The sequence below is a fragment of the Phaseolus vulgaris genome, chromosome 7 (genome assembly GCF_051622355.1).
Source record: "Phaseolus vulgaris cultivar YP4 chromosome 7, ASM5162235v1, whole genome shotgun sequence".
Classification (NCBI taxonomy): Eukaryota; Viridiplantae; Streptophyta; class Magnoliopsida; order Fabales; family Fabaceae; genus Phaseolus; species Phaseolus vulgaris.
The window spans coordinates 50,674,368-50,693,615 of NC_143504.1; the positions used below are offsets into that span (position 1 = coordinate 50,674,368).

General features: G+C 34.7%; 3 protein-coding genes across 3 annotated transcripts; 2 read left to right on the forward strand and 1 right to left on the reverse strand.

Annotated features, from left to right (window-relative positions):
- On the forward strand, positions 1 to 5,392 carry LOC137829956 (ATP citrate lyase (ACL) family protein). Its single transcript, XM_068636997.1, has 12 exons — positions 1 to 340; positions 624 to 734; positions 911 to 1,022; positions 1,256 to 1,320; positions 2,003 to 2,080; positions 2,210 to 2,284; positions 2,379 to 2,531; positions 2,617 to 2,751; positions 3,817 to 3,981; positions 4,181 to 4,303; positions 4,781 to 4,852; positions 4,938 to 5,392. The coding sequence occupies exons 1-12, from the start codon at positions 239 to 241 to the stop codon at positions 5,013 to 5,015; spliced, it is 1,269 nt and encodes a 422-aa protein (XP_068493098.1). The 5' UTR covers positions 1 to 238; the 3' UTR covers positions 5,016 to 5,392.
- Positions 5,393 to 11,808: 6,416 nt separating this feature from the next.
- LOC137828167 (CRIB domain-containing protein RIC6) lies at positions 11,809 to 13,457 on the forward strand. The gene is made up of 4 exons (XM_068634629.2): positions 11,809 to 12,348; positions 12,436 to 12,536; positions 12,650 to 12,728; positions 12,797 to 13,457. Exons 1-4 carry the CDS (start codon positions 12,288 to 12,290, stop codon positions 13,183 to 13,185), a joined length of 630 nt encoding a protein of 209 aa, XP_068490730.1. The 5' UTR covers positions 11,809 to 12,287; the 3' UTR covers positions 13,186 to 13,457.
- Positions 13,458 to 14,135: 678 nt separating this feature from the next.
- Positions 14,136 to 15,914, reverse strand: RIC7 (ROP-interactive CRIB motif-containing protein 7). Its single transcript, XM_068636998.2, has one exon. It carries the CDS (start codon positions 15,738 to 15,740, stop codon positions 14,373 to 14,375), a length of 1,368 nt encoding a protein of 455 aa, XP_068493099.2. The 5' UTR covers positions 15,741 to 15,914; the 3' UTR covers positions 14,136 to 14,372.
- Positions 15,915 to 19,248: the final 3,334 nt, after the last annotated feature.

Consider the following 19,248-nt stretch of genomic DNA (forward strand, 5'->3'; position numbering starts at 1 on the left):
AGGCTATTAAACATTATTACACAGAAGAAAAACAATAGGTTTAAACATATGGTATTTGGAATTTTTATTTTTCTTTTTTTTAAACAAAAAAAAAATTGCTAGGGTCTTGGAGTCTGCCACAGACTGCGCAGTGTTTGAACATTGAAGGGAGCATAAGAGGCAGAGGTTTTCTCACTGTTCAAACGAATCCAATTCCATTTGATCGTTCCACTCTCCGATCTGCAAATTCGCAACAACAATGGTGAGGGGATTGCTTAACAAACTCGTCTCTCGCTCCCTCTCGGTTGCCGGAAAATGGCAGCACCACCAACTCCGCCGCCTCAACATCCACGAGTATCAGGTCTATCTCCTTTATCCTTCCTCATCGTCATCGATATATTATTATGATTTACAAATCAATTCCGACCTTCACGGAATCTGTTCCCAGAGATGCCTCTCACCGAATCTGTTCTTTTCGTGCCTTTGTTTTAATAATCGATGATTAATAGTTTCTATAGAAAATGAATATGAAGTTTCTTCAATATATAATTTGTGAAATTGTGGATGTTTATTTCTCGAACCTCTTTGATTTATTGATCGAGCGAGCATCGCTTTTAATGACTATTGAATTTTCATAAAACTAGGGCGCTGAGTTGATGGGTAAACACGGTGTGAATGTTCCAAGGGGCGTGGCTGTTTCCTCTGTTGAAGAGGCCAGAAAGGCCATTAAGGACTTTTTTCCTAATGAAAAGGAGGTAATCCATGTCACATCTTGATGCTCTCAGAAAAATTCTGTGTTTCTATTAATTCTTTCCTTTAGGAACAATAGAAACCTTAGTTCTGCAAGTTTTCTTTTGTGTAATAATGTCGTGGCTGGGTTCGATTGCATGTGACTATGATGACGAACGGTGTAAATGGGATTATTGTGCAGTTGGTAGTTAAGAGTCAAATTTTAGCCGGTGGAAGAGGCTTGGGAACATTTAAAAGCGGCCTTCAGGGAGGAGTGCACATTGTTAAGACTGACCAGGTTGAAGACTTAGCTGGTAATGCATGTCTCCCCCTTTATTCCTCTAATTGCAATTTCCTTGTTCTCATTATATGTTTTTTGGCTTTCAATACAAAACTATGCCCTATGAAGTAACGTGCTCATATGCATTGATTTATTAAATTGAATTCATATTGGATATAGTACTTTATAATACGATTTTCAGTGATATTTTTTCTTAGTACTATTATTATTTCATTGCTGTCACTGTCATTATTCTTATTATTTCAGGGAAGATGCTTGGACAGATACTAGTTACCAAACAAACTGGTCCTCAGGGCAAGATAGTTAGCAAGGTTTGAAATTATTCAACCATTCTCCATGCAAATATGCTAGCATTTTTAGTTTGTATGTATATGCCAGGAATTTTCATTTCTAGAAATTGAACATTTGGTCTGGCAATGTATGTACCTTCACAGGGGTATAATGCGTGAGTACTTATTGTTTGTTTTCTTTATGGAAAAAATAGCAAACCTCTTTTGAGCCTCCAATGGGTGTTGTTTCTGTAATACGTTCAGAGATAATTTGGTGCTTCCAATTATTAGTTCAGTTACTTCACAGTTGTAGTCCGGTTTTATGTAGGTTGATTTCAACACATGAACTGGTGTAGTCTGACAGTTGAACTGATGAACCCCTGTTACTTTTAGTCCTTGAACTGGTTAACTGAACATTCTTCCTCTCAAAAGATTTCTATTTATTCTTACTTAAGCTATTAATTAATAACCAATTGTGCTAACCACTTGTTCCATTTGATTCCTAACCTGCTGTATTGATAATGAAAGTAAATTTCATGTGAATAATACCCAATTGGGTATTCAAATACCTTATGCAATGCTCATAGTTTCTTTATTTTGAAAATTGGATGCACAATGGCCATGGCTATTTTGTTTTATTTTGGGTATCATTCAATTCATTTATATAGAAATATTCACTAAAAGGGGGTTTTTTGTTTAACTTTGCATTTTCCATGTTCCACAGGTTTACTTGTGCGAAAAGCTTTCTCTTGTAAATGAGATGTACTTTGCTATAACCCTGGATCGTACAACTGCTGGTCCAGTAAGTTTTCTATTTCAATATGTTATCTTTGATTTGCTTTATATATACAAAGTTAAATTCTTATTACCAATAAACTGTTATATTGCTTAATGCAATTATTATTTTTTTGTTTTGTTTTTTGTTTTGTAGATTATAATTGCTTGTAGCAAAGGAGGAACCAGCATTGAAGATCTTGCAGAGAAATTTCCTGACATGATTATAAAGGTTTGTGATCCATGGTTCTTCTGTGATGGTATAATTTTTTGCCTGAGCAGTCTTCTTTGCAAGACACACCTGATGCACTCTTTCTTTCTAGTAGGTACCTATCGATGTTTTTGAAGGAATTACTGATGAAAATGCTGCAAAGGTTGTTGATGGTTTGGCTCCCAAAGGAGCTGATAGAAATAAGTCAATCGAACAAGTGAAGAATTTGTATAAACTTTTTGTTGATTGTGACTGCACTCTTTTGGAAGTAAGCATAAGCAAGTTTTAGTTGTCTGACTTTATACAAGTTTATTTTATGAAGAATGTCTCAAAAAATTGATTATTTTGAACAGATCAATCCCATAGCAGAGACAGCTGATAACCAGTTGGTGGCTGCTGATGCTAAGTTGAATTTTGACGATAATGCTGCATATCGTCAAAAACATATATTTGCTCTCCGAGATACAACACAAGAGGACCCTCGAGAGGTTTACTTCTTATTTTGTTTGTGTTTTACCTTACATGGGAATGGAGCATATGATGCCTAGACCCACACCTTCTTTGCCACTTGGCTTAGGGGGATTCAACCCAGCTGAGAATTTCCTCAAGAATTAGGTGTAATGTGTTTTTGGGTTAGATCCAGAACTTATTTTAAGTAAGCCCGACTTGGCATGATGCCATAGTAGGCGTTTTTTGTAATTAGTGACAACTAAGAAAGGGCTCGACTTCAAATAATACCTTTTACATAACATGATAATATATTTATATTGATATGCTTTGTTTTGTAATATATATTGTGTAACATTCCTTAGCTTTACTTTCCTACTTCTAAATTTTAAGACATAGATATGCAATAGCAACATTCTTAATATTCAATTTTTTATGTTTTGTCTTAATAGGTTGGGCAGGTTATTAATTGGGCTGGTCCTGTGTTCAGGTCAAAAAATTGGCCTGACCGTATGTTGGGTGGGTTCATGTTAAGAAACCAAATTCAGCCTGTCCCATATACACGTCAGCCTTATTCATGTAGCTACACATTTCTTTCGTGGCACTGTTCTGCTTTTGATATGTATGTGGAGCTTAAGTTTATGACATACTTATGGTAAGACAGTGAGATTGTTAGGATGGTTTAGGAAGGTCCAGAAATGCCATAAAACCTAAATGGTTAAAGGAATTTATTAGATGGGGTTAAGACATTAGAATATTAGGATATTGTTTTAATGTTATTTAGTTTTGTTTAAATTCACTAAATGATGATACCTGTAGGGTCATTATTCAATTGTTGGCACCTTTTAGGTTATATGTAGTACACCTCCTCCTTACTTATTATCACGAAGGGAAAATATGAATCCTTATTTTATTATGTCTATAACTTTATTGGTAGTCTTCATGGTATTTGCAGTAGGTAGTTCCTTTTTCTTCCTAGCAACGATTCCATATGGCAATGCCAAATTTCACATGATCTATCTATTTGTGACTGGTTATCAAGCCCTTATATCCTTGAATCTACATTCTTTATTGCGTGTAATGTTGTGGCTTTTATCTTTGAGCAGGTGACTGCTGCAAAGGCAGACTTAAATTATATTGGGTTAGATGGAGAAATTGGCTGCATGGTGAATGGAGCAGGGTTGGCGATGGCCACAATGGATATAATTAAATTGCATGGGGGTACTCCTGCCAATTTTCTGGATGTTGGTGGGAATGCCTCTGAAGGCCAGGTAAGGTCTTGAAGTTGGTATTACTATTAACCATCATGATCAACATAATTGTTCTTATGTCCTTTATCAGATCAATTTGTAATCTATTGGTGCATTAACCTAGACTATACTCCAAAAAGACAATTAAAAATATTGTTTAATATGAATAATCTCTGTCTTATGATTTTTTGTTCATATTTGATGCAATTATGTAATTCAGGTGATTGAGGCATTTAAAATATTGACTGCTGATGACAAAGTGAAGGCAATTTTGGTTAATATTTTTGGTGGTATAATGAAGTGTGATGTTATAGCAAGTGGAATAGTGAATGCTGCAAAAGAGGTTAGTAAGGCTATGACTATATCGATGCCCTCTCCCTCTCTTTCCAAAAAAAAAAAAAAAAAACAAACAAAAAAACTTGCCTTTAAAAACCAGTTTTGTTCCTCTTCCTTCTGTGCTACCATATAATGAGAACGAAGAGGGTTATTTATCTGTTCAGATTAACTTTTTAATCTTATCCTCATTAGCTCTTTAGACTATGGTTTTATTTGGATCTTTTTGATATTGAAAGACTAAGATGAAGCCAAGAAAATGTAGATTCTTTATATTTGGCGCCTTATAAGTTATAACATTTCAATTTTTGTCTATGATGTTGATGTAAATTGTGGATATTGCAAGTTTTGAAATAAAATTTGACATAAAGAACCAATATCATTGTTCTCGTTCTCTTTTTATTTGAAAAAGATTTGGGATTGAACATGACACCTATTTTATCCTGATATTATAATAGCATTAACTTTTCTTGCCATTGTTCTCAAGGTTGCACTGAAAGTACCAGTAATTGTTCGTCTGGAAGGCACCAATGTTGATCAAGGAAAAAGAATTTTGAAGGTAAATGTTAGATTTATTAATTATAATATAATGAAAAGTGTTATTGAAGAGTTGCTTAGTATGTTTTTTATTATCAATGGAACAGGAAAGTGGTATGGCATTAATAACGGCGGAAGATTTAGATGATGCTGCCCAAAAAGCAGTAAAAGCTGCTTACAAATGAAGAGTTACTTCTCAGATTTAAAATTCGGTTTAGTTATAACATTATTTTTCGTGTTAAAACATATTGATGAGAAAGGGATTGATGCAAGAAGTCTTACTGAAGCTGCAGTGCTTATCAAAGCGTTTCCAATAAGTTAGTGATTTCCAACTTGAAGGTCGTTTGGGTTGGTGCACGTGGTTTGCTCTTTGGCTTCTCTCACAATTCAAGATACTGCTCCCTTCCTTTTTGGTTTTTCCCGGTTGAATTCCCTTAACTCTATATTATGCAAATAACATGGAAATACTTGTTTATTTATCTATTAGACATGGATATTCCTTTAAGAGGCCAAAACCTGTTTCTAAATTGAGGTTATTCAATTTTGAATGTTTGATGACAAATGTTTTTCTTGTATTCTGTTGGCTCAAAATTAAATCAGCTGAAATAAAAAAAAGGGAAAAGTGGTTGTAGTAACATAAAATGTGACTAATTCAATATGATTTTAATTAGGTTGATTAACCGGATTGACTAATTGAAAAAAGGAATATTTGAAAATTTAAAATAGAAACTAGAAAAATTAGAAAAATGACTTTTTCTTTTTTTTAGTAAAATTAAAATATGTAATGCAGCAAATAGATAACACCAACTAATTAAATCAGAATAATAAATAATACCCCCATCTGTTATTGCAATTAGAAAATGAATAATTATTTAAAATAATGAGATGAACATGTTGACAAAGAAAAATGAAATATAAATGAAGTAGATTGGATTAAATGGATTTATGGATCAATCCCAATTTGTTTATACCCTGTAATGGATTTATGACTAATTTGTTCAAAAATTGACGATGAAAACTAATTAGTTTAATAAACTTATATCATATTCACCTGTAAGCATTTGTCCTGACAAGATTTCTAACTTAACATAATATTCATATCTTCATAATCTAAAATTTAATAAAAAATTCTATTTATAATAAAAGCACATGACACAGCAGTTAAAATAACTTAAAATCCAAACTACACTTCTTAATTTCTTGATCAATTAGGTTGTTAACCTTCTACCTCCGTTAGTAATGAAAAAGCTTGAACACAAATAGCGAAAACACAGATGAGAGAAGAAAGAGGAACTTTTTTTCCTTGGATCCAGAAAGGACAGAACAAAAAACTTAAAACCTTCAAAAATTTGTTTCACGATGAATTAGCATATTCGTAATTGTCAATTCTTTTAGAATTTCTAATATACTTCTAACTTAAAATATTACCCAACAAATAAGATTTTACTCTCGATGGAGTTTAAAATGTGAAATATCTTAGATTAGTAAAGGTATGTCTAGGAATGCATAGTAACACGGCTCTAACCCAACTTCAAGGTTGGCATTAATTGTTTAAACCAACAAATTTAACATTACAAAATTTGTAAAAAAATGGTTAACTTTTTTTTAACATACAAATAATATAAAAACAGGAAATCTACAAGTGAAGTTATAGAGGTTGTTCAGAGAGAGGCGAAAAAGTTGTTTGAAAAAAGATTTGAGAAAACAAAAGATTTTGGGGTTTGACTTGGTGAGGTGGAGTTTAAATGTCTATCTGTGGAAGATAATCTTAGTCTTATTGCTGACTTTTCTGAGGAAGAGATACGGGAAGCGATTTGGCAGTGTGAAGGGAATAAAAGCTCAGGACCGGATGACTATAATTTTAACTTTATCAAGAAGAGTTGGGATATTATGAAAGGTGAGGTTGTAGCAGCGGTGAAGCTTTTTCAGGTCTCGGGTTATATACTGAAAGGGTGTAATGCATCCTTTATAGCCTTAGTTCCTAAAGTGAGGGACCCTTTAAAGCTTGAGCAATATAGGCCTATTTCTCTAGTGGGGGCTATGTACAAAATTATCTCAAAGGTCCTATCATGTAGAATTAAGAAGGTCTTACCATCTGTTATCGATGAAAGTCAATCAGCTTTTTTGAAGGACATAGGGATATTAGATAGTGTCCTCATTGCAAATGAGGTGGTGGAGGATTTCAGGAGGAATGGGAGAAAAGGGTTGTGTTTGAAGGTGGATTATGAGAAGGCGTATGATTCAGTGAGATGGGAATTCTTATATCATATTATGCAAAGGATGGGGTTCCATAGTAGGTGGATTAATTGGGTTAGAGCATGTTTGGAATCAGCATCGATATCAGTGTTGGTTAATGGTAGTCCTACGGAGGAATTTTGTCCTTCGAGAGGGTTGAGGCAGGGTGACCCGTTAGTGTCGTTCCTTTTCTTAGTGGTAGCTGAAGGCTTAGCAGGGTTAGTAAGACAAGCTTTAAAAGCTAATCTGCTATCAGGTGTGAAGATTGGAAGGAATGAAGTAGAAGTGTGCTTGCTACAATTCGCGGATGATACCTTGTTCATGTGTGAAGACTCTTTTCATAATGTGGTAACCATCAAGGCCATTCTCAGGGGTTATGAGCTTGCCTCAGGTCTGAAGATCAACTTCAATAAGTCAAATCTAACTGGCATGAATGTGGAAAGTAGGACCCTTGCGCGTATGCAAACACTCTGAATTGTAATTTGATGAAAGTTCCTTTTAAATATCTAGGCCTGGAAGTGGGAGGTAATCCGAGGAAGAAGATCTTTTGGGAGCCAATCCTAGACAAACTAAAGGCCAGGCTTAGTGTGTGGAGGGGAAGATTTCTGTCTTTGGCAGGTAGAATATGTCTAATAAAGTCGGTATTTACAGCGCTACCACTTTTCTATCTATCCTTCTTCAAGATCCCTGAGTCTGTTTGCAAAAGTATTATCAGTATTTAAAGGAGGTTTCTTTGGGGGTGGGGGAAGGAGAACAAACCTATTCTGTGGGTGAGTTGGGAGAATTTATGTAAACCTAAACAGGAGGGAGGCTTGGGGATTAAGGATATTCGTAAGTTCAATGTTGCTTTATTAGCTAAGTGGAAATGGCGTTTTGTAAGCGAAGAGGTAGGGAAATGGAAAGATCTGTTAGTGTCGAAATATGGCATGGAAGGAGACAACCTAAGGGTCCATGTTAAACACCAATCTTGGTGGTGGAGGGACGTATCACAGGTGTGTGGTGAGGGAGGAGGGGTAGGTTGGTTTTCAAAGGCTTTGAGATGGAAATTAGGAATAGGAGATAAAGCCAGATTCTGGGAGGATGGATGGATTGACAACTGTAACCTCAAAACTCTTTATCCAAGGTTGTACTCTTTATCCCTGGACCATGGTCTAAAAGTGGGAGAGGTAGGGGGAAGGGAAGAGTCGGTTTGGTGTTGGCGTCTAAGGTGGAGACGGGAGAGGTTCGTATGAGAATCTCAATTGGAGGAGGAATTGTATTCCTTTATATCGAGGATCCCCCTTTATAAGGAGGCCAAGGACGTTCAGGAATGGGGGTATGAAGATCCCAGGTTGTTCTCTGTGAAGTCTGCTTATGATTTACTTGCTAATTACGCCAGTGGGCACAATGATCTCTTCACTTGTTTGTGGAAGGTCAAAACTTTACCTAATGTGTTGACTACAACTTGGAGGGTGTTATTGGATAGAGTTCCTACTAGATTATGTCTGAGTCGGAGAGGGGTTGCTCTTGACTCTACATTATGTGGTATGTGTCAAGCTGCGGATGAATCTAGTCAACATCTGTTCTTAGAGTGCAAACATTCCCAGAGCGTTTGGTCATTGTGTTTTAGATGGATTGACATCCAAGGTGTCCAGCATAATGATTTGAAACGTCACTTTGAGAGTTTCCATCTAGTTCAGGTTAGTAACAATCAAAACCTGGTATGGAAAGGGCTATGGGCAGCGGTAATTTAGAGTATCTGGGAACAAAAGAATAATGTTATTTTCAAGCAAGGAATAGTTGATGTTGAAGAGGTCTTTCAAAAAGCACAACTCAAATCTTGGTTGTGGTTAAAACACAAGGTACCCTATTATAACTATTCTTTTGTAGATTGGGTTCTGAACCCCCTTCCCTGCATTAGAAGCCTTAGATAATTTTATTAATGGGTGGTAGGCTGTATGGCCTTGTCTTGAGGTGAGGAAGGGGTGGTAACCAATGGGAAGCTATGTTGGAAGCTCTGAAGGGTCTGTTAACAAGCTGTTGCAGCAAATAGGCTGCCTAGTTATGGTCTATTTGGTGCTCAGGACAGTAGAGTGAAAGTGTCGTCTGCTGTGGGGGCCAAAGTTGGTGTTATGAAGTAGGCTGATGGTGCTGTGGTGGAGTTATCTCTCTTTGTTGGTTACGGGTGGAGTAGGTTCATGGCATTCCTGCAGCATTTAAGGGAGTTTGACACTCTTATTCGGTATATGGTTACTTATGTATGTGCTGATAAATCTTTTTCTGCATTGCTGGTGATGTTTGTGTCAACCCCAGACTAGCAGTAACTGAAGCATCTCGCTATCAGCTACAATGTACTATAAGTTCTAAAGTTTTCAAGGTTGTGATCTTTGAAAGGAAGGGTGGTAGATGCATTTGATATCTAGTTCTTCTTTAATCTCCCCTGTTGCCTAGTTGGAATAGACATGATGTCTTGTGATGCTGCAAAATAGGGAAGTTGCTTTTGACCTCATGCTTGGTGGCACTGTTGTAATGACTATGTTTAGCTCTAAAGAAAGAGGATCAGGTTGGTTCGGCTTAGTTGTTGACCATGAGAAGTAGTGGTTTGGGTTTGTGCAGTTACTTTATGTATGCTGGAGTGGAATTTCTCTTTAAAGGTTGGTGATAGAGGGGTGGAACTTCTCTAGCAGCTTTACTAGTCCCTCTTTTGCTTTTTGGGGAAGTACGTGGTATGCGGTTGTGAAGGCTTGGGATTTGGGGCTGTTGATATTGTCATAAGGAAAAACAACAGCTGATCAGTTTCTTTGTGGATGGGCTTGTTCTGTTGCAGTTTCTTTTCCTTTTCTTTAGCTTTGTCTTGAGGCAACCTTAATCTTAGCTTTTTTGCTTGTTCTCCTGCTGTATTACCGTGGCATTGTGGTTGCATATATATACATCTTTTATAAGGTTCCTTGGGGCACATGGGCTCCTCTTAAGTGCTGTTTTTTGAACCATTATGCGGGAGTGTATACTGATATGGAGTGGAATAACAAGCTGAAACACAGGAGTCTTGGATGTGAATAGCCCGGTCCGTTAGGCTTATGTGCAGCAACTAGAGTCAAGTAGTCTAAAGCTCAAACATCTTGAACAAGACCTTTAAAGAGCCGCTCTCAGGGAGTGTTTATGGGGTGTGGTGGAGCTGGCGGAAGTATAAGTTCTGGAGCTGCAATGTTTGACATGGAATATGCATTTGTCAACCTTGAAGGATTTGTTGGCCAGGCTGTTAATTTGAGAGAACAAACCCTTCACCAGTTATGTCGATTACTGTCATTTCGACAAGCAGCAAGATGTTTTGTTGTGAGTGGAGAGTATTATGGCCGTCTAAGTGCTTTAAGTTCTCTCTGGGCACCAAGACCACGAGGGTAAGATTTTCTCTTGCTTTTAAGGTTCAATACTGTATATATATATTCTTTGGCTTGGATGGAGCTGGAATGATGGTGTAATATGCTGCTTGGCAAAGTAATTGCTGCATTTTGCTGCCACAAAATCTTTTTTATTCATTTTAAGCTTTCTATGATGCTGGTGCTCTCTTCGAAGGCTGCTCCATGTGGCTCTAGTTACACACTTTGCTCCTCCAACAGGTTGTACTGCAGATTGGGGGTAGGTGTTAGCTTTGTGCTGATATAGGTATATGAAATCAACTTTGGGTTTGTAATGATGTAGATTAAGCCATATAATGGTTGGTACTCTAAGCTACAAGGAGGAGTAACATTGTGATTTTTGTACAAGGGTTGGGATACCTCTGAAGTATCTCTCTTAATTTAATTTATTCATTGCTGATAAAAAAAAATTATACAAAAGTTTCTTTATGAAAGTCTTTCTGACGAGATGTAAGAGCCAATGTATCTCAATAACATGAGCTAATGTTGTAACTAATATTGAATTTTAAAAGTTGAAGTTTAGTTTAATATAACTATGTTTTTTTTATATATATATATATATATTAAATTAAATTAATAAAAATAAGTTAATTACTTTTCATTTTTTAAATTTAAACAATGCAAAATTTACCTGTTTTTACTCTTCTTTCTTCCCATCTCTTTTTTTTTTCTTTTCTTGTCCAGTCAGTCTTCATACATACTCCTAGGTTTCTCATTAAAAGTAAATTATATCCTAATACATGGAAACTAATAATTTCTTCAAAGAAGGGCTAGGGAATTTGTAAGATTAAAACTCTTGAATTAGTTCGCAGAAAAGTGGATGTTGAGGATTATAAAAAAATGTGCTAAGTGGAAGAATATTATTAACTTAATAATATTTATTCTATCTTAATATGATATTAGTCATTTACTATAGTTGATTAGATTTATTAGACCACCCAATATAAATCACTTATAATATAAATGGATGCAAATCGATTGAATTAAACATAAAATTTATTTTTTAATACTAATATATAAAGAATAGATAATAATAGAGATTTGAGATAATAAGTAATTTGACAACTTTATTAGATTATGCAGAGTATCTATATGATGTAGATTGAAAAATATAATTTAAGTGGAGTATAACTGTATTATTACTTTTTTTTACGTAAGATAATTGTAAAATGGAGGCAATTCCCATGAATTTAGGAATGAGGAATATCCAATCATCTATTTTCCATTCATGTGGACTTATATTTTTTTACAAATGACCTGTTAAAGGGTTTTAAATTTAGCATTTTCAAATTGTTTCCCTTAATTTTGCTTTATATTACTTCTCATCGTAACACCTCAAATTTCGAAAAGCTTCTGGCCTTGATTGTGTGGAAAAACCAACCAACCAACAATTCAAGGAAATCAAAGATGGACATTCTTTTAACAGAAATGTTAGTTAGACTCAGCCCTTTTCTCACCATTCCCATCTTCGTCACACTTTTGTCAAAAACTGCCTCAAGTTTTTGAACCATAACCTTTCTCTCTCTTCAAACGCAAAAAAAAAAAAAAAAACCAAGTAGAAACCCAATTTGCACACACTAAGAAGAAAAACAAAACACAGATACCTTGAAGCATCCTTTGACGGGTTCTCATGGGATGATGTCTTCAATTCCAGCATACACGCATCGTTGAATGTTCAACAAAGAAAGTTGTTGCGTCGTGGACCTATCTCGAAATCAATGTTGGTTTCTCATCTTCCAGATTTGACTTGAGGTTAACCAATCACAACCACATCATTGAAAATTTCCAAAAGAGAATTCAAACGCATCAAATTTTGCTGAGTTGAGCATGTCCGGCGGCAAGGTGAAGGGCATTCTGAAAGGCTTTAGATACTTTACTCAAATATTTGGTAAACAATTCAATTTCTAATGCTTTTTGTTAGCATAATTTTTTTTTTCTTGATGTTAATTTTTTTTAAAAAAACGTGACATGACAGAGGGTGAAAAAGAACAAGAAATTCAGATCGGATTTCCCACAGATGTAAAACACGTGGCTCATATAGGGTGGGATGGACCCTCTGTAAATTCTCCCAGCTGGGTAATTCTCAATTTTCTTAATGACTTTTGTTAATTGTTAATCATCAATATTTGATCTTGCAAGTGTTACCTAAAGAGAAATGGCTTTGCGTTTACGCTTATGTTGATTTTCAGATGAACGAATTTAAAACTTCTCCAGGTGTAGATGTTCAAAATAAAGGACAAGAGAATGGAGTGAAACGTGTACCCGAAGGTACATTTTTTTTATTAATTTAGTTTATTATTATTAGAATTTAAATGGGTAAAAATGTTTGAACATAGAACCAAAGAGAAGAAGTAGTCGAGATTCAGCAGATTTACCGAAGGCGTCTAAAAGACAATCAACGGGTCTGACGGATTCTCCCGTAAGAGAAAAGACAACCAAACCGCGAACAAGGAAATCTTCCAACAAGCCCAAAGAAGAGCCCCACCCGACCCGAATACCCGAATATTCGGATCCATATCCCCTACCTTCCACCCTACCCTCACCGGATAATAATATTCCTAAAAAGACCCGTCGCCACAAACCAAAGGACACTTCTAGTGGCGTCCCATCCAAATTAAGATCCAAAGCCCAACTTACTTCCGATTCCGGATCCCCGGCCCAACCCAAGCCCAGGAACACCCCAGTCACCACCTTTGATCAAGCTGAACATGATCTTTTGCTGTAATATTGCTCTATTTTTACCCTATTAGTTTAGTCTTCTGTACAGATAACTCTTGAAACTAGAACAACACACTTCCTTCCCCCATTTTAATATTTATCATTATTATTATTATTATTATTATTTCTGTTGTTTCTTCATTTCGTATTTTATATAGAAAGTATTGTATTATCACCCACTGCTCATATGTAATTACGCACCAATCAGTCAACTTGTTCATTCTGGTTTCAATACTTTTTCTTCTTCTTGAGATTAATATCAACATTTTCGTTTCAAACGTGGTGGAAGGAAATCCCGTTATCGTGTTGGTGTTTCATCGAAGAATAAAATCAAATGTAACATAAAAAACGAAGAGAAATTTGACTTTTTGTGAAAAATAAATCATATTCGTGGTAGTGTTTATAGTCGATTGTTTTGTTTAAATACATTGATAATCATTAAGTAAGTATTTATATAAAAAAAGTTAGCTGTAAATTCATTTTTACAGTTGGCGTAATCATAACATAAAAGGCAAAGAAAGTAAAGGTGTGCAGATTCATTTTTCTTAGCATATGGACACAGGACATAATAAATGAGATGGGAATAATATGGGTTAGCATGCATGCATTGTCAATTCAATTATTGTCATCTATATTGCTTCTTGCTTCTGTCAGTGTCACTGCAAATCATACAATTTATAGCTCCCTGCTCCAATGTTAAGAATCAATTATTACACACTATACCCTTTTCTTTACCACTCCTTCCTCATCTCGTGCAAACTATTATTGGAAACCATATTCAACATATATAGCTACACATGCGCCAAGAACACTACATTTTTTACATGATGTGAAAACTAATATGCATGTAATTATTAGAAGAGACTAGCATAATTATAAGAACACAGAAATAAGAAAGAAATAAAGTGAAGGGAAACTCCAATACACCAAATGTTAACAACAGTGTAATGGTTTAAATAGGTAAGCATAAAATAAATAATTTATATATCCAACTTTGAGTTATAAGAAAGTAATGAGCAACTGCCCTCCAATCACCCTCATTACCACTTTACAATGTTAATTTAAAAAGGTTTCCAGGTCAGAAATAAACATGTCTTTTTGTTGTTTAGTGGTCAAAAAGAAGTTTCTCCTTAAGTCTAAGAGACAAAAAAGACAAAACCTATTCTCTACACTTAAGAACCAACCAAAGCATCCTCAAAATCCCGTGAAGACAACCACCCCAGCAGCGACAGAAGCAAGACGAACCAGCAAGGCAAGAGAATCAAACCGCAGCAGAGAAGAAGCCCTACTGAAAACGACAGCATCAGGAACATCAGTTTTCTTGCAGGCTTCGAGTTGACCCAACCCATCACCACCACCACCACCACCACTTTCACACCCTCTTTTATTGTCCAAACAGAGCCCTCTGTTGCCTGCCACCTTCAGCTTCAGCTTTTGACCTACTCTTCTTGACAATCTCACCCTCCCACTTAAATTGTTGTTCTCCAAGTTGATCTCACCACCATACTCCAAAAGCCCAAAGGGCACAGGCCCTTCAAGGCTATTGTTATCAAGCCCAAGATAAGACAAATTTTTCAAATATACCCCCATTGAAACAGGGATGCTCCCCACCAGCCCCATCTCTGAAAGCCCCAATCTTTCAACACCCCCCAGATTTTCCCATATTTCCGGAATCACCCCGGAGAGAGAATTCCCACTCAGATACACTTCCTTCAACGTGGGGACCTCCCCTACAAACAAAGGCACACCGAAACTGCCGAAACGGTTGAAGCTTAAATCCAAAAACTCCAAACTTTGCAACCCTCTTAAACTCTCAGGGATTCTGCAACCAAAAGCGTTGAAGCTCAAATCAAGCTTCAAAAGGCGAGAGAGATTCCCAAGCGACTCGGGTAAACAAGCTTCAAACTTGTTCCCACTGAGATCAAGAACTTTGAGTTTGTCCAGGAGCCCCAAGCTGGAAGGAATTTCACCGCTAAGGTTGTTTCTGGATAAAGTAACCTCTTCCAAGTTGAGGAAGGCACCAATCTGAGAAGGAACCTCGCCGTGAAAAGCGTTTCCGATCAAAATAAGTCTACGGAGAGAGGTGAGGTTTTGAACGAGAGGAGCGAGAGGTGAAATGAAAGAAGGGTTGTTGATGAAAACGAGTTCCTGGAGGGAGGAAGGTAAAGAGAGGGATGAAGAGAGAGAAAGAGGGGTGTGGTTGAAGCAATTGTAGAAAAAGAGTTTGCGAAGGTAGGGGAAGGAGGCGAAGAGATGAAAGTTGAGGGTGGCGTTAGAGGAGCAGGGAGGGTTGGGGGTTTCGTCGGAAACGTAGCCGAAGCTGAGTTGGACGATGTGGGGCGTTTGGTTTAGCTGCGTTGGGTAGTCGCAAACGACGCCGTGTGGGGCGGAGAGGCAGAAGTCGTCGGGGAAGAGGGTGCGCCAGGGAATGGTGGGGTTGAGGGAGTGGAGAATCTGGTAAAGAGATTGTTGTTCGGAGGAGTCCAAAGGAGGTTGCTGGTGGGAGAGAGAGAAGAGGGTGGTTGTGAGGAGAAGAGAAAGGAGTATGGACAAGACAGCCATTTGTTGGTAGGAATGTTTTGTTTTGTTTTGTTTTGAGGTTGTTGGTTTAGTATTAGTATGTGGAATGGGAGAGTGAGGTTGCAGAAGAGAGGAGGCAGAGAGGAAAAAGACGAGAGAAAAAGAGACAGAAACCTGCTGAGGAAAGAGGCGACAGTGGTGCGCCGCACTCGCCGACTTCATGTGTCGTGTTGTAGAAAGCGACTTGTAACGCCGTCTACCTACACTCTTTTTCCATTTCTATCCTTCTACACACTGTTACACTTTTACCAATATTACAAATACTATCCCTTCTTTCTAATTTTGGTTTCTAATTGTACCTAAAACCCAAAACCGATACACATTTTTCAAAATCTCTTCACTCTTTCCTTATTCCCCTGTCTTTCTCATTCCTTTGGTTTCCAACACTCAACTCTGCAACAACCACCTACTGATTAATTATTTTATATTATTGTAACATTTTAATCCTTTCTTATTCTTCGCACTTTATTTTCTTTCATTCCAAAACAAATAACATTTTTAAGGACCACTATCTTAGTGCTAATATTTTCTTAATTATTATTTTATATTACTGTTCTATAATAAGTTACGCTTTTTAAAAGTAAAGACTTTTAATTCAAGAAATCTTCATTTCTAACACCCCATTACAATAAAAATTATACTAATTTCTATCCAAACTTTTAAGTTTTTCAAAATATTTCTAATACATGATTATAATTTATAGAAATACAAATATTTACATATTCATAGTTCAAAATAAAACTCTGAAACCTCTAAGGTTCTCCTGCACTTGTATGGTCATCTGCTCGTGTACATAGTACAGTCATAACAGTTGAAACACAACAACAAAAACAAGAGTAAGCTAGTGAAAATATAATTTTATAATATACACTCTTAACTCCAAAGAGAAAACCAGATTACATGATCAATTTATTAAATTATTCAATTTTCTTTAAATCTCAATAATAAACAATCACATAGATCTCACATGGATTTACACATCCAAAATATTCAACAAACAACGTCTTCCGGAAGACCGTATTAAGTCAGTCCTACCAGAGACTAACACCTAATCTAAAGATTACCAGCGAATCCAACAAAAAGGATCAGAGTAAGTTCAATACAACTCAACTCGTGCATCTCATATGTCATGGTGTGCATGAACTCCCCCATCAACTTCTCACCACCTGATATCTTAATCTATGTGACTTAGATCATCAGTGAACCCGAAAATCTCTGTTACCACATAGACATCAATACTTAATACACAACAAACATCAGTCCATACATTATTCCAAATGTATGAATTTAATTTCATACCATTCCGTCATACAATATCATTCAAAAAGTGATCCGCAATATTCAAAAGTCTATTTGACATAAAAAAAATAACACTTTAATACTAAATCATTAAAACCTAATATTTCCACAAATTTAAATAATATATAAACAAACAACCCAATATATATAAACACACAACATCCTGCAAGAGAAATTGAATATTGGGACCACGTCCCTTCCGCATTCAGATCTTCTATACTAGGGTGTTATTAAAAATTAAATTTAGCTTTCTTTACCTTAATTGCTTACTTTCCAAACAACTTCTAGCAATTTGGATAAGTTTCAAGATTTACGAGCCCTAATGCAAGTTATCCAAACATAACAAAAATTCAGTATATAGTAAAATAAATTGAGAGGATTAAACTTCTCAACTAATACCACCAATATTAATGACTAAATTCTAAGAAAAAACATAAAACAAAGGATATCTAGAGTAAAAATGAACTTACTCTGTTTAAAAAATTTGATCAGATATAAATGTTCATTAACTCCTCAGTTACAATGTGGTATGATCAGATTCTAAAATAAATGAAGATTAAGAGAAAGAGAAAGAAGAGAACATGGAGAGATAAAGAAAAAAAATGAAAGGGACTAGTTCGGGGTTGCGGCGAGGTTGTATTGGTTTTTAAAAAAAAAACACGCTCTTACAATACCCATCCCAATTATTATTAAAATAAATAATTCATTTTAATATTATATATATATATATATATTTTAATTTGGTTTTATTTATAATTAATATGAAATCTCTAATATATTTAAAGAATGAATATCCGCATTGTAAAAGGTTAAAGAGGATTATTTTTTTCAATAAAAATATTTAATATTTTATACATTCAAGTACATTTGTAAATGTGTAAATATTAATAAAGATGGTAAACTAAAATAAATATATAGATATAACAAATAAATACTGTGAATTAAGATTAACATTAAATTTGAATTTATAAATAAAGTTTTAATAATAATGTTTAATACTTTATTACCCTTAAAAAGTATAAATATAATATGTTAAAGATTTCTTTTCAAACCAACACGTCTCCTTCCACAATCAACCCGTGATTAATACTTTCACCAATTACAAAAATCTATGTTTTGTTTGGACTGTAGCATGAATTTTAGGTAGTAAAAAAAGGATAAATTTAAAAAGGAAAGTAGGATTGTTTAAATTAAGGAAAAAAATGAAAAATGAAATAAAAATTTGTGAGATGAATTGTAAATTTTGAAAATATACATAAATAAATTTTAACTAAAAATAAAAATAATTATAAAACCTTAATCAATAAATAAAATAACAATTTAAAATAAAAGTATATTAAAATAAATTATCAAAATTTATTTAAGTATGCTTTTTTTTCACTTTCTTCACATTTCTTTACCTTCCAACTTTCCATCGTTGACAAAAAAACACCCTTACTTATGAAATTCTATACATAACAAAAGAAAAGTACAATAACATAAATATTGAAAATAAGGTTATTATTGAGATAGAAGTATAATATAAAAAAATTGAAAGAAAATAAATTAAATAAATATGCAAACGATTTTTTATATTAGACATTTAATAAGTTATTTTTAACGTTTGACTTAAGATAGTGATTTTATATGTAATAATTTATAAATATTCTATAAGAAAATTAAACTAAAATAATGATTACCTAATAGTTTAGAAAATGATTTTAAATACAATAGGGTATAAGGAAAAAATATTTTGACATGAACTTACTACTACAACATAAAATTAAAAATATTGTCCACCAATGAAGTAGAAAAACCTTTCCCCAAGTCCTCCCGCATCACAAATTAACCTTTATTATATTAAACTAATAAATAATGTTAAACATTTCACATCATGTAGAGTATTTACGTCTTTTGATATTCATTGTGGATACTATCTTTGAATGACAAAAAGATAGTTCATATTCACGTAAAATGATAACAAAATCTATATCCACATATATTTGTGAGTAAAATTTGCAATAGATATATGAATATTCTTAATGGATATCCGTAATAATTGAATACAATAATTTTAATTATTAGTTTATTGATGAGATGAGTATGAGGATTGTGGTATCCAATTTATAAATATTTGTTATTAATTAATTATTGTTAGTAAATTTTATTTAAGTATTTTTTTTAAAAAATAATTAATCAAAATAAATTTATT

Coding starts and splice junctions, on each gene's coding strand:
- LOC137829956 (XM_068636997.1), top strand. CDS start 239: ATGGTGAGGGGATTGCTTAACAAACTCGTCTCTCGCTCCCTCTCGGTT. Junction 1,023..1,255: donor CCAGGTTGAAGACTTAGCTG/GTAATGCATGTC, acceptor TTATTATTTCAG/GGAAGATGCTTGGACAGATA. Junction 2,532..2,616: donor GTGACTGCACTCTTTTGGAA/GTAAGCATAAGC, acceptor TATTTTGAACAG/ATCAATCCCATAGCAGAGAC.
- LOC137828167 (XM_068634629.2), top strand. CDS start 12,288: ATGTCCGGCGGCAAGGTGAAGGGCATTCTGAAAGGCTTTAGATACTTT. Junction 12,349..12,435: donor ATACTTTACTCAAATATTTG/GTAAACAATTCA, acceptor GTGACATGACAG/AGGGTGAAAAAGAACAAGAA. Junction 12,537..12,649: donor CTGTAAATTCTCCCAGCTGG/GTAATTCTCAAT, acceptor GTTGATTTTCAG/ATGAACGAATTTAAAACTTC.
- RIC7 (XM_068636998.2), bottom strand. CDS start 15,740: ATGGCTGTCTTGTCCATACTCCTTTCTCTTCTCCTCACAACCACCCTC.